Raw genomic sequence first — 14,338 nt, 5'->3', positions numbered from 1 at the left:
TTAATTTGATTATAGTATAGTATTTAATAGCAGCAGAAGTTGCTTGTGAGCAAGTTGGTTTTACTTGTCTTTAATACGCTTCTTTTTCAGGGACTTTACACTCCTAACCTGAATCATATGTGCAGTTGTGTTTTTCATGTCAGTCTCTAGACTTGCCCAGGTTAACCTAGATGTACTAGTGGGGCATCACCCAAGTGCTATATCCAGCCATCCTTTTGAACAGGGAGGGGAACTATTGATGAAGGGATCCCAGTCACTTGCCACTTCGTCTATACAAACTGTTATTCTTGATGGTGATAAAAAGCACAAATCTGGCTGTACTCCAGATGTATTTATTTTCTGGCTGAAATGATGCCCCTGAAATGAAATTCTGAGCTTCATGTGCAAAGTTAACATGTCTGCTTGCTCAGCTCTGGTTACAATAGGCACCAAACCGCTATCACCAAAGAACTCTTGTGCTACAAGAAGACCCAAATGAATGTTGCATGTCTGTTGTGCTAGATGCTATACAGTGTACATTACTTCTGTAGTCTTTGTTGGATATATGTAAATGTGTGTATACCTGTGCATAAAGGGATTTTTTCTGCTTGAGGCTCTTCCTGAACTGCAGCATTTAGGTCTCCTTCTTTCTGTCTTTTGAATTTTGTTTTTTTAGAGGATGTGGGGCTCACCCAGAGCCCCATGAGCAGAGTAGTGTTTGCTTGTTCATGTAAGGAACGTGTGACTCGTAACACAGACAGTGGCTACGACGGTTATTGATCCACCACCTCTTTTCCTTTCCTCTCCTCTTCTCTCTCTCACTTTTTCCCTCATAGCACTGAGCAACACCAGAAACTGCGTGGCAGAACTGTGGTCGTAGGTGTGTGTGCTGTGAACCATGTTGGTCTGACTGTGAGCTAACGAGGCACATCTCCCCACAGGGCATGCCGGAGCAATGGGCACGTTTACTGCAGACTTCCAACATCACCAAGTCAGAGCAGAAGAAAAACCCCCAGGCAGTGCTGGATGTGTTGGAGTTTTACAACTCCAAGAAGATCTCCAACAGCCAGAAATACATGAGTTTCACAGGTACACGGTGATTGTCACATATAGCTGCTTTGTCCAACTTTCCATTAGTCACTGCATGTGGGGTTTCTTTTGTTTAATCAAAAAGTAGGTCTGTCTTTTCAAGGAAAATGTGAATGAGGTTCGTTGGCTCCTCAAGCACCCCTCTTCCTTTAAAATGCTGTTCTGGTAATCCTGATGCCCAGCATAGCTGCAGAAGAGGAGGTCAGTCATCTGGCTAAATCCCAAAACCACATAGGTTTTCTGAAGATTACAGCCAGAATCTGGAAGACAGATCCCAGAGTGTTGGTGTTGGGTGATAAAAATCTGTGAACATAACAGGCAGCTAAATTTTTCACCAGTTTCAGTTTCCAGCATGGGTGTGGATGTTACTTCATGCATGCTTGGGGTGCTCATCTCTCTCTTCCCATGTGCTGTGGTTGAGGAATACACCTCAGCTGCTAGGTGCTTGATAACTGCTGGCTGAATTCCTCTAAAAATCAAAGCTGCCAAGATATTTTTGTGCCTCCTTTGTATAGATTACCTGCATAAGGGAGGACTCTTGCAACTACCGCTCCTTTTCCCTTTCTAATCCCTTCACTTTCTAAATATTAATCCATACTTTGCTTCTTTTAAGAGGATAGAGTCATGTCTCCAGAACTGATATTAGGAAGGCTCCAGGCAGGGATAACAGCACAAATCTTTGCCATGTGTGCCTGGATAGTCAGACGAGGACTCCACCAGTTGACTCGTGGTGATCTCTGTTGCTATTCAGGATGTTTAGGTGGCTGAGACTGAACATTGTGCAGGTCTTGACTAACTGTGGTGCCTCTGCGGGTGATTTAGCCCACTGAAAATATTTTGTGTATATGGATGTATGGATGGAGGACAGTATTCATTCAGGTATTGCTCTGGCAAATTCCACCCTCCTGCAGCAGGGATTTGGGGCCCCTGCATTTGTCTGCAGAATTTTTTACCCTCTATTCCCATATCTGCCAGGTATCACCTTGTTCTGGGGAGCTGAAGGTAATGCCTAAGTTTGAGAGCAGCCTTTTTTCCTGCCCCTTCCGAAGGGAGCTTGTCCCTTTCTGCTCTCTGCATTGCTACTGCGTTTACAACTCGTTTATAAGAGCATTGCTATCTGTCTCTTTTTCAGATAAATCGGCAGAGGATTACAATTCATCAAATACATTGGTAAGAATTATATTCAGATTCTGTCTCAAGTTTGGGGATTAAAAAACTTGCATAATGTTATCTACATGTAAACTTTGATTTTGCTTAGTTTTTTAAAATCTGAATTTCATATATTTATATAGTGAATATGTGGTTATAAAAACAGGCAGATTACCCTGAAAAGACATGCTGCTCTTTTTCCCCCCACCTTGCCCCCGTCTGGGGAAGAATCAAGTAGCCAGAAGAAACTTTTGTTGGTGAATAGTGAAATAGTGGATGGAAATTAGGGAATTAAGGAATAGAAATAGTTCTGTTTTCATAGAAGTCGATCCATTCCTGTACCTAGAATTTGATAACTGCTCTGCTTTCAGGTTTTGTATGTCACTATAAACATCTGTGATCTAACAAAGTTTAATTACTAACCTACAAGCTCTGAGTGACCAAAACTGATCTAGATTAGTGTTGATTAACCAAACTAATCTCCAGCAGAAAAGAAAATAAGAGGTTCTCCTTCTCTGTGCTTGACCTTTACTCTGTCCTTACCAGGGCAGGTACCACTCCTGTTTGCTTTGTTAGGAGACATGAGCTGAAAAGCTCTCTAATGTTTCTGTATGTGTGTGTGTGAGATGTAAGAAACAAAACTTTCAATTCCAGATGATTCATAAAACTCCACAATTCTCTCATCTCATATTTTCTCACTGCCATGCCATTATCTAGAGTTGGCTTTTTCTGCTCCCTTCCAGAGGCAGCATATTCAGATCTGACTGTTGAGGACTCTCTGTGAAAAGGAGAATGTTTCTGCCATTGTTCATTATTTCATGTCATTGTACGTCAATCCCTGGGAGCTTAGAGTATCTGAGGCTGTTGTATTTTAAAGTAAATCCTGAAAAAAAGCAGTAGTTACCAGCCTACTGTGATAGCATGGTGTTTTTAGAAGACACTGGGTAACCTTTAATTTTGGGGATATTCAGGAAATTCCTAGTGCATTGGTGTTGTTTCTTGTTGCTTTTAACAGACTAAGCTTTTGTGTTATGTCAAGTGCACTTTATCCATTATATATCAGGATGCTAGTGACTTCAGGTATCTTAGATTCAGTGAAACACTATGTTGTTTTCTCCCTCTTTCAGAGAGAACTTTGTTTTAATACTTTTTCCCCTGCCACTCTTAGGGAACTGATGATGCACAAGCAGAACTGGTCTGGTAGGTTGAGGATCTCCTCAAGTTTATTTTGAAAGCATAGAATTGTTTGGGTTGGAAGGGACCTTAAAGCCCATCCAGTGCCACCCCCTGCCCCGGGCAGGGCCCCCTTCCCCCAGCCCAGGGGGCTCCCAGCCTCATCCAACCTGCCCTTGAACCCTTCCAGGGAGGGGGCAGCCACAGCTGCTCTGGGCACCCTGGGCCAGCGCCTCACCCCCCGCACAGGGAAGGATTTCTGCCTTAGATCTCACCTAAATCTGCCCTCTTTCAGCTTAAAACGTCACCCCTCATCCTACCCCTCCCCCCACCCCCTGACCCAGAGTCCCTCCCCACCTTTCCTGTCCCCCCTTTAAGCCCTGGGAGGCCGCTCGAAGGTCTCCCCAGAACCTTCTCTTCTCCAGGCTGAACCCCCCCAACTCTCTCAGCCCGGCCTCCCAGGGGAGCTGCTCCAGCCCCCCCAGCATCTTCATGGCCTCCTCTGGCCCCGCTCGAGCAGCTCCGTGTCCTTCTGCTGTTGGGGGCCCCCGAGCTGGCCCCAGCACTGCAGGGGGGTCTCCCCAGGGCGGAGCAGAGGGGGAGAATCCCCTCCCTGGCCCTGCTGCCCCCCCTGCTCTGGCTGCAGCCCAGGGCACGGATGGGTTCTGGGCTGCGAACACATGGTGCTGCCTCATGTTGAGCTGCTTAGTGTAAAGACATGGACCTGCTTGAGCAGGGCCAGAGGAGGCCACGAAGATGCTGGGGGGGCTGGAGCAGCTCCCCTGGGAGGCCGGGCTGAGAGAGTTGGGGGGGTTCAGCCTGGAGAAGAGAAGGCTCTGGGGAGACCTTCGAGCGGCCTCCCAGGGCTTAAAGGGGGGACAGGAAAGGTGGGGAGTGACTCTGGGTCAGGGGGTGGGGGTAGGATGAGGGGTGACAGTTTTAAACTGAAAGAGGGGAGATTTAGGTGAGATCTAAGGCAGAAATTGTTCCCTGTGCGGGGGGTGAGACGCTGGCCCAGGGTGCCCAGTGAAGCTGTGTCTTCCCCCTCCCTGGAAGGGTTCAAGGCCAGGTTGGATGGGGCTGGGGGAAGGGGTCCCTGCCAGCGGCAGGGGAGTGGGGCTGGGTGATCTTTAAGGTCCCTTCCAGCCTTAACCTTTCTGTGATTCTATCAAATAGGGACAGATAGGTCTAAACCCGGATGTCCCCAGAGTTGCTGAGTCTGCCGTGTGGGTATTGGGAAGGCAGCAAGGGAGCACAGGTGGGTCTCCTGTCTTTGGGAGGAGGATTGCAGTCAAACAGACAGACAAGAAGCTCTGAACAGTTATCAGGCAATGCTGGGCTGTCCCTCTGCCACACAGGCTGAGGGTCTTTGGCGTTTGAATTTCTCATACATTGTAACTTTCTCTCCAGTTCTTGCTATTTTATTGCATTTGCTTCAATGCAGTCTCTGTTAGGAGCTTAATCCCGTGATTATGATTTGTTTGTAACAAATGACTGGGTTTTTATTTTTGCTATTTGTGTAACCACATGCAGAATGTGAAGGCTGTTTCTGAGACCCCCGCAGTGCCCTCAGTGTCTGAAGATGAAGATGATGAAGATGACGCAGCTCCACCCCCTGTGATAGCTCCACGACCTGAACACACAAAATCTGTGAGCAGAAATACTTCCTTCAGCCCCTGCAGTCACAGTCAGATCTTAACTGTGGCTCCTCATCCATGCTGCGTGTCATGGTGCTGAGCCCTTCCTACAGGAGGAACAGGAGGGGGAGGAGCTGGGAGCCATTCCTTCTGGAAAAGCACCTTCATATTGTCACCTGCCTAGTTTGGGAGGGGATGGGACAAGAGAGTCCTTGCTTAGGGATGTTAGCTGTTAACAAAGTAGCTATAGAAATGCATCCCTGACAACAACAAGAACAATAACAAGGTGAATAGAAGCGTTTAAGTCGTCATCTGCTTTTTATTAATATGTATGTTTTCCTCAACAAAATCAGATATACACCCGCTCTGTGATAGAGCCCCTTCCTCCTCCTACCAGAGATGTGGCAACCTCTCCTATTTCTTCTCCCTCGGAAAACAGCACAACAGCACCTGACATGCTGGTCAGGAACACAGAGAAACAAAAGAAGAAGCCAAAAATGTCAGATGAAGAGATCTTGGAAAAATTAAGTATGTCCTTTTTTTAAAAAAAAAAATTCAATTCTAGGTCCTGCTGTGTTGATTTCTCAGAATCTTAATCTGAAATGTTTTGACATTCCCATTTTGAGATTCCTTACTGAAGACATTGCGTTGTGACTCTGTGCCAAAATTGGGGGCAGATGTAGGGAGGGAGCATAACTGTAAGTTGAGCACCTGTGATGCCAACTCAAGTCTCTGGGGAATTACAGATCCTCAGGCTCTGCAAAAAGAGCCCTGAATAAGTAACATCTACGTAACTGTGAAGACTGAGGTTGTTCCAGATCTTGATATTCTGTAGCTCTGGAGTGTGGATGATTATATTGAAAAGTTAGACATAAGATGTCTAAAAGATGGAGAGTAAATTAATACATCCCCATGTTCACCTTCCATGATACCGTGGTGTAAAGTGACTTGGTTATTTTTAAGTGCCTTAACATTGTGTGGGTACCCAAATTAGTGGTTGTTTCTGAGAAAAATTCATCATGCCTCTCTGTTGTGTCCTAGTGTCTTTAACAGTCCCTATCTTCAGTTCAAGCGCTCCTCTGCTGCCTGGTATTTTTGGGTTATACTGTAGCATATCCAACAGCTGAACCAGCTTTTCTGTGCAGTTGATTGCTATCCTCAGCCTGGGCCAGTTTTTATTAGGGTAGAGCATTTCTTAGTCTTTGAACTGCTAATCCTATATTAATGACATACATGCCTTGCTTGTCAGTTGATGTAAATTGTGTTAGCTTCCCTGTGGTCAGGCTGGTGTCCTCGATTGAGGGTATACCCCTAAAGGTCATTATTTTATGAAGCAAAGGCTAGGAGCTAGATGAAGGAAAATTTAATCTGAGGGTATAGCTTAAAAAATAAATAAATTAAAGTGACATCTGGGTACCTCATTCCTCTCAATAAAGCCTAAATTCAGTTGATGGCATGTTAACTGGAACTGCTTGCTATTGGAAAACTCGTGCCTGTTGTTTCGAAACAGCAGCTTCACTCACTTAATTAGCAGGACCTTTGTGCTATTAAGGATTCAAGCCATTTTTGTGACTAGGTAGAGCAAGGAAGGACAGTGGCAGGAAAAAGGTCCTATTCTAATACAAATACACTCACTTCTGTAATGAAGAGAAACACAAATGCCACTCTGAGGTGTATTGGGTGGCAGATACACCTTCTGACACCTTACTTGCTCCAGCAAGTGATGTTCAGTGCTGAACTGATTCTTTAGCCTTGAGGGGTTTTGTTATGAATATACATGTGTGTGAAGTTCAGTGGCCATAGCTAGGCTTCAGCTCCTAGATGTGAGCTAGTTGGAAATATGTGGAAAAGTTTAATCCTGTTGTACACTGATGTTTTTCCATGAAGGGCAGTGAAGTTGTACTTGTGCAATGACATGCAACCTTTTCATGTTTTGTTTTGGCATGTGAATAAAATGACTGAAATCTTAAAGCATATATATGTTTACACATACTGAAGATATGCAGACATTAAAAGGAAGCCAATAAATCTCCATCTCTTAGCATTAACATGGTATTGCTGCAAACATTGATGATTCTCACCTGGCGTTTTGGGAGCTAGGAAACATTACCCCGTTCTACAGATGAGAGCATTAAACAAGCAAGCTTGGCAACTGCCTGTTGTCACTGCAGCACTGTCCTGTCACTGCCTTGGGGAAACATTTACCTGTCTCGCAGTCTGAACTTGTAGTCTGTGTTAGGCTTTGAGGGAAAGTTGATGAACATTTATTCAGAAATTCTTGTCCTCAGGGCTAACAGCACTGCTTCCATTATTGTGCAGTGTGGTGTATATAGTCAGATTTCTTTTGCCCTGCCCCCCCCTCCCCCAAACATGGACCATATTCCCTTCATTTTACCTCTGTCTTCTCTAAACCCTGTGAGTTTGGCTGCTCTCCAGTGGTGTCTGAAAATAGCCTGCTCTTGCTCTGCTTGCTACTGGATTTCTTGGCCTAATGACCATAAGCAGTTTCTTTGCCAACATACATCTGCTTAGGCTCAGCCCCAGACCCCTGTGAAAGCAGCACCATATGTTTGCAGCTTCAATGACTTGAAAACACCAATTCAGATGCACCTCTGCATCCCTTGATCCTATTAGCCACCCTGGTGCTGTTAGAGAGAGGAGACTTGCTCCCAGCTGAAATCGAGGAATTTCTGGCTCTGATTCCTTCAGCCTAAAAAGGTGTGATTCCTGCCTGCCATAGGGGTATTATGAATATCAGTTAGTGTTTGCAGGGAGCATTGAGTTTCACTGATGCTCCTTTTGTCACCTTCTCCAGTTAACCCCTCGGCAGCTCACCATGCAATTTTTCAGGACTCCAGCGCATCTATGCAGCCTGCGCTTGTGCTGAGAGCTCCCTCCCCTCATACAGAAAACATTGTGTTCCTCATGGACACCAAATCTACCTTGAGCCTGAGTGGTCCCTCACTGCCCCGTGTTGCAGAACACCAGGGAAAGTGCTTTTCCCTCCAAGGGTAGCAGTAATACACTTTCTTCTGGCTGAACAGCCACATTAGGGAAACATGAGCTGAGATTGCCTTAGGTTGCTCTCCAAAACCAGAGCAATGCTGCAGTCATATGATAACTGCTGCTAAAACCTGCACTGACTGTTGGGCTCCTAGAAGAGCAGCTGAGCAATGGCCAGGCCAGGCCAGGGGAGGTTTGGCTGGGAAGGGTCTCTCCAGGTTTCATCCTGAGCCTTGCAACCCAGTCACTGGGTCAGTAATAGCTATGGTGATGTTGATATGGAAACATAAATACTTTTGTTCTGTCAGAAATCGTTGTGGTGTAGGGAAATCTTTGGCTAGATTTGCAATAGACTGTTGGCTCTAAGATGAATGAGGGCCTGACCTCCAAAATCAGAGGACATTTCAGTGCAGGGACATCTTAGATCATCCAGTATGTTATATCTGGGGGTGACTCAAGTTGCAGTTCTCTAGCAAATAATTGTACTTAGATGTGAGGGCCATGTATCCGCATCCTGTGCCTAGCAGTGGGCAGTCACTGGCTGCTAGTGACAATTAAATGTGCTTAATGTCTGCATTCCACCATTTCTGAAGGGGAATACCTATCAGAGGGGAATGCTGCAGCTGGTATGCCTGGAAGTAACTGAGGACTTCCGTGGTGTTTGTGTGTCTCTGGATTTCTGACAAGTGGTTTGTGAGGCTCAACAGAGCCTGCTATGGCCATGGGGCTGCTCTTAAATTACACTTGGTTCTTAGAGCTATACAAAAAAGTAAAATCCTCTTGGGTTGTTTTTTTTTTTTTTTTTTTTTTTTTTTTGTAGGAAGTATTGTGAGTGTGGGTGATCCAAAAAAGAAGTACACATGTTTCGAGAAGATTGGACAAGGGTTAGTATACACTCCTTCTCTGTCTTATACCTTTCTTTATGCTATGAAGAAAGCACTGAAACCAGGCTAAGCTAGTTTGCTGGGAAAGTTGTTGGTAATGCTTTGGAGAATTTATTTTGGTTGGTTGTTTTTTTGTTTTCTTTTGTATTTTTTGGGAGTTTTTGGTTGTTTTGGTGGGTTCCTCCCCCCCAGCTCTTCTCCCTTTCCTGACAAAGGCTTGAGTCACAGGGACTGGGTTTTTTGTGAGATTGTCTTTTAATATAAGAAAATATGTCATTAGATGATCAGATTGCTAAACATAGCTGCAAGCAGGGAAGGAACTGCTAATTTTCAGCATTCAAGACAATCTTCAATTACAGATTTGCTTTCTGAATCAACTCTTCCTGATGTGGGTGTTGTGCTTCTCCGTGTAGGGGCAAAGTAGGGTTTGTGGGAGAGGCTGTAGTGAGGCAAATCAGTGCAAATCACTGAGAGATCTGCTGTCAGCTCCATGTGCTGAGGCTCAAAGTCACATTTCCCTCACTACAAACGCCACATTTGTTTACTTCAGCCGATCCTATCTGCTCTGTAATCATTTTGGGCAGTCTGCAGGCCAGGGCAGTGCAGTCATACCAGTTTAAATGGGATCAACTCACAGTCCTACAAGCTGTGCTGAGTTGCTGGTTTAGCAGCGAGGGTTTGGATGACTGTAGTGTCCCTTATTAGAAGCTTTCTTCCCCATAAATTCCCTGGATTCTGCTCCAACGGCAGTCTTGGCTCAGAAATATTTCAGATGCTATTTACCACTGGACTTACTGCATGAAAAGGAATGGGACTGAGAGCACTTTGAAGAGCTAAGTGGAAAGGGGCATGTGTTAAGCTCCCAGTTGTGCTATGAGGCACTAATAACAGGGTTTTTTCTTTTCTCTCTTTTGTTTAGAGCCTCAGGTACAGTTTACACGGCAATGGATGTAGCTACAGGACAGGAGGTAAGTGCTACCAGAATACCACAGCAGTGGATATTGGATTGTGTCCTAAAAGTTCACATTGATGCTACAAAATAAAGACAGTCTTTCAGGGCTTCATGACATCTTATTTTTAACGAAGTATTTATTTCCTTACAAACGAGGCACAGTCAAGTGGTCTGAGCAGAGAACCGGAAAAATTGTTTCCCAAGTTTTGATTCCTGAATCATTTCATATTTGTAAAGATTTTTTTCTGTGACCACAAAGGCTAGAAGCAAATGTTTGGACTGATTAGTTCCTCAGTAGAAGTTTATCTCTTCATCCCCAAGATTTCTGCCTGGCCCCATTTAAACTCCTTCATATGTCCTCTGCTCCCTTGATTCCTACACATACTAGTTGACTTGTATAGAAATAGTTTTTCTCCCACCCTTTGCCCGCTTGCTTTCTGCCCTTGAATTGAGAGACAAGAAATGTCTATCTGTCTTTTTTTCCCCCTCCTGAATATTGAAAAGTGCCCTGCATATTGCATGCATGCATAATAAACTAGCAGTGACGGATATACAGCATCTGTGGAAACCATTATTGCTAGATAGAGGATTTTTAAAGAGGAAAGTATATGAATTATTCCAAATATATTGATGGAAGTCTGCAGCAATGTGTGTCTGCTTTGCATTTGTACAATGTCAGGGTCATCCACCAGTAAATTTCATAACTGTGCTTTTTACTGAAACTCCTTCACCCCCTTTTCCTGAATCACAGAATGGTTTGGGTTGGAAGGCACCTTAAAGATCATCCAGTTCCACCTTCCCCCCAGCCCAGGGTGCTCCCAGCCCTGTCCAACCTGGCCTTGAACCCTTCCAGGGAGGGGGCAGCCACAGCTTCTCTGGGCACCCTGGGCCAGCGCCTCACCCCCCGCACAGGGAAGATATTCCTCCTATATGGACTGGCTGCAGGAACTTGTAGAGTTACTAAATGACTGAGCAACCTGTGATGAAAAAGTGTTTTCTTGCTTCATGTGAAGGTGGGACTAAAATAATTGACGCTGTTACTGGCAGGCTTCTAGGGGACTCCAGTAATAATGCTTTACTTGGTCTTTCTTCATTGCAGGTTGCAATCAAACAGATGAATTTGCAGCAGCAACCCAAAAAAGAACTGATTATTAATGAAATCCTTGTGATGAGGGAAAACAAAAACCCCAACATTGTCAACTACTTGGACAGGTATGCCATGATTTGAAGAGTTCACAAAGGGACTTTGGAAAACCCTTGTCATTGTCTTAAGTGATCCTGTTGCAGTTTAATGAAGGTGGAGGACAACCTTGCATTGTTTAATGCATGTGGCAGTGTTGGGGTGTGGGCAGCTTGGTGGTTGGTCTCCATATCCTAGGAGAAGCAAATGTCTGAATCGGTATTAGTTGGGGTATCTAGGTTCTCTTCAGAGACGCTGGCAGCACAGGTGTTAGCAGCATGCTGTCAGGACTCTTTTTCAGCTCTCTCCTTTGCCACAACAAGCCATTTCCTTCCTGCTACTGGAGAAGAAATAGAAGTAGTTTGAACTGTGCTATTTGTATTTGCTTTGCTCTTCCTCTTCTTTCCTCTTTCACTGTGCAATGCTGACATTCTGCTTGCAGAAGAGCAAACTCCTGCCAGGGTTAGATGGTAATCTTGTCCCTGTGGCTACCCACTGAGGTTTTCTGCACAGTAGCATAGCAGTGACAAGGGTGAATGACAAGTGACACATAACTGAGCAAGGATGCTTTTTTTACAGGTGTAAAAAAGGGAGAAAATGAGACCTGGTACAGATTTAAGAACTCTTTGGAAGACAGAGGGAACAGGTCTATTCCTTGCTCAGAGCTAGGCTTTGTGAGCTCATACACATGCTGTGGCTCACACTTCTGCTCAGCTTCGGGTATGTTGCATCCCTGTGGGGCAGCTTCTCCTGAAATCCCTGTGTCTACTTATTCAAGAGCTGCACCTAATAGCTTATGTATGTACAGACCTGCTCTGCTTGTTCTTGAGCTCATGTCCCTTGGACTACAACAGTAACAGAGCAGAAACAAGCAGCACAGTGGCTGCTGCGCTGAGTGTAAACTGTTTTTAAAATAAACGTGTAATACTTGCATCTCCCCTGTTTGAATTCCAGGCAATAGTCACAAACTGTCAGCACTGAAATCCGGAGCATACAGAAAGCCCAACAGAGAAAAGTGTGGTGGCTTGAATTCACCATCAAAATAATATTGGTGCCTAGTGTCAAGCCTGTCATTCACCTTATGTTAAAGATATGGCTAGTTCCAGACAACCTGCAGTAGAATTTTCAGTCTGCTACACTCAACGTCGGAATCTAGTGGCCCTGATGAGCTACAGGTTTGGCTTAGTGTTGGGTAAAGAGTGCCTAGATAGGGTGAGCTGCAGGCTTCAGTCTTGGCAGATCACTTTTTCTGAAGGTACAGTGGAGGGATGTGACCTAGAATCTCTTTTGGAAATCTGAGAGAGTATCTACACACTTGTTTGCTCTGCATGCATATCAAAATCTTATCAGCTGTTTCTTTAACAGGCTTAGCCAAATGTCTTAGCCAAAAAAAGTACTTCTTGTATACTGCAGCATCATTTGTGATGCTGAATTTATAGGGTGCTGTGTCCTATGCATGGCTGTAAAGAGATACTTTATTGAAGGGACAGAAAGTCTGCTCCTGAAATTTTGTGGAAGGCATGTGGGCACAGGGAAGTGATGCTGGGCAGATGCCCTCTTCTTACAAAGAGCAGAAGGATATTACCTGTGTAAAATGAAACAAGTGGTAAAGAAGAGTTAAGAATTGCATCTGGGCTTAAACTTTTTATTTCTCCTGGCTGATTAGAGGCTTTTTTTTGGCAAAACTGTTTGAGACACACTCTTCCCATTAGAGAGAGCATAGCTGAGTACATGCACTTGCCTTGTCTAGCCAGTACATCCCAGCTGTAGGGTAGCTGCATGTCCTGCTGTCTTGTTCAAGCTTCCTGCAACAAAAGCTGCTGCTTTTGTCGTCCACTTTCTCTCACTAATCTTTTTCAGAGGGATTAGCTTTTGTTTGAGTGCTGCAAATGGACAGAGCGGCAACTAGGATGAACATGGGGGTTTCTTGTGCCTATTATGCCACTTCAGCTTTGCAACTGCAGGATCCTGTTGCTGGGGAGCTGGGTCCTTCCAGCCTGGCATAATGTGCCTGTTTGCTTCCTGAGTGCTGAATTAAGCTGATATTTGAACGCCGCTTGCTGGCTTCTGCCCACTGCTGTCTCAGAAGGAAGTACAAAGAAGGATGCGCTTGCCACCGTGGTACCTGGTTTCTTTTTTGTGACTCTGTTTTTGACAGTGTCTCCCCTTCTGAGTCCCTAATGGGAGCTGCAAAACAGTGATTAGTATAAACCAGCCCTATTGCTTCTATCCTCTCTTGCCTGCACGGCGTACTTGCTCGTGGTTAAGACAGCTTTTCTGCTGCAGTGTAAGTGGCCAGTGTTGCACGGAGGTGTGCTGTGACATTTAAAATAATGACATGGCCTAATTCAGCTGTACTTAACAACTAAATATAGAAGCATCTGGTTCTGAAGACAGTGACACTAGTTTTCCTGTGCAGACAAGCAGCCGCTTGTGGTGAGTTACCTTCTGGAGGTACCAGTTTCTTTCTGCTGCGTGAAAGAGGTGCTCAGAGCCCTGCTTCTAAACTCAGACATCTAAATACAGGCAACAGATGCCCAGTATTAGACAAAGCAAACTCCTGCCCTTTGGTTTCTTTCTTTCTGAAAACTCTTCTTGATCTAATAAACTCCACAAATCCTCACTTTTAAGTGGTAGCCACTGTTACCCTCAACCCAACCCCAAAATGAGCTAGGGCTGGAAGGGCAATGAATAAAGCTGAAGCTGTATAACAGTCATGCTACAAGAAAACACTGATTTCTTTTCAGGCTAACTTCATGTTTTCATGTTGGAGTCATGTTACCAGTGCAGAAATCTGTAATGAATGATCTTGCTCTACTGGGCAAAACCAAATTTTGCAAAGTTTATCGATAAAAAGGGACAATGACTGACTGGTGTGTGTTTGTGATAGGAAGGGCTTGGTGAGCACCTTCCTAAGGTATCTAAGTGGAAGCTGAGGAACACTTTATAGGAACAGACATTACCTGCTCTTGCAGATGGATGAAGAGAAAGCTGTAGACCACCTCCTCCTTCCTCAGAGACTTACATCAGCTTGTTTTCACTGCCAGCTTTGTTTTGGAAGGTGACTGTGGGTGATGAGGTGTGACACCATGCTGTGCCTGATGTCGTATGGAGAGCAGCATGTAGGTGTATGGACAATCCTGGTGGTGTCTCTGGAACTGCTGAGAGAGTGGTTTTGAGTCACACCTACAACAGGCACCTCAGTGACTAAAACTGGCCTCTTCTGTGCCAAGAGAGTGAAAAGATCCCCAAGATGGCACCGCCCAGTCTTCCGAAATAACATTCGCTCAGC

General features: G+C 44.9%; 1 protein-coding gene across 6 annotated transcripts in view; it reads left to right on the top strand.

Annotated features, from left to right (window-relative positions):
* Positions 1–14,338, top strand: part of PAK1 (p21 (RAC1) activated kinase 1) — a 76,909-nt gene that overhangs the window by 49,465 nt on the left and 13,106 nt on the right. For all 6 annotated transcript variants that reach the window (XM_032991112.2, XM_032991116.2, XM_032991113.2 and 3 more), the window contains 7 exons: positions 921–1,068; positions 2,201–2,238; positions 4,924–5,040; positions 5,381–5,555; positions 8,851–8,914; positions 9,834–9,882; positions 10,966–11,078. In XM_032991112.2, coding sequence (XP_032847003.1) covers positions 921–1,068; positions 2,201–2,238; positions 4,924–5,040; positions 5,381–5,555; positions 8,851–8,914; positions 9,834–9,882; positions 10,966–11,078 — 704 coding nt within the window. The remainder of the gene's footprint in view (positions 1–920; positions 1,069–2,200; positions 2,239–4,923; positions 5,041–5,380; positions 5,556–8,850; positions 8,915–9,833; positions 9,883–10,965; positions 11,079–14,338) is intronic.

This window comes from Tyto alba, unplaced genomic scaffold (genome assembly GCF_018691265.1).
Source record: "Tyto alba isolate M040663 unplaced genomic scaffold, T.alba_DEE_v4.0 Super-Scaffold_2, whole genome shotgun sequence".
Taxonomy (NCBI): Eukaryota; Metazoa; Chordata; class Aves; order Strigiformes; family Tytonidae; genus Tyto; species Tyto alba.
This window is presented reverse-complemented; position numbering and strand designations above follow the sequence as displayed.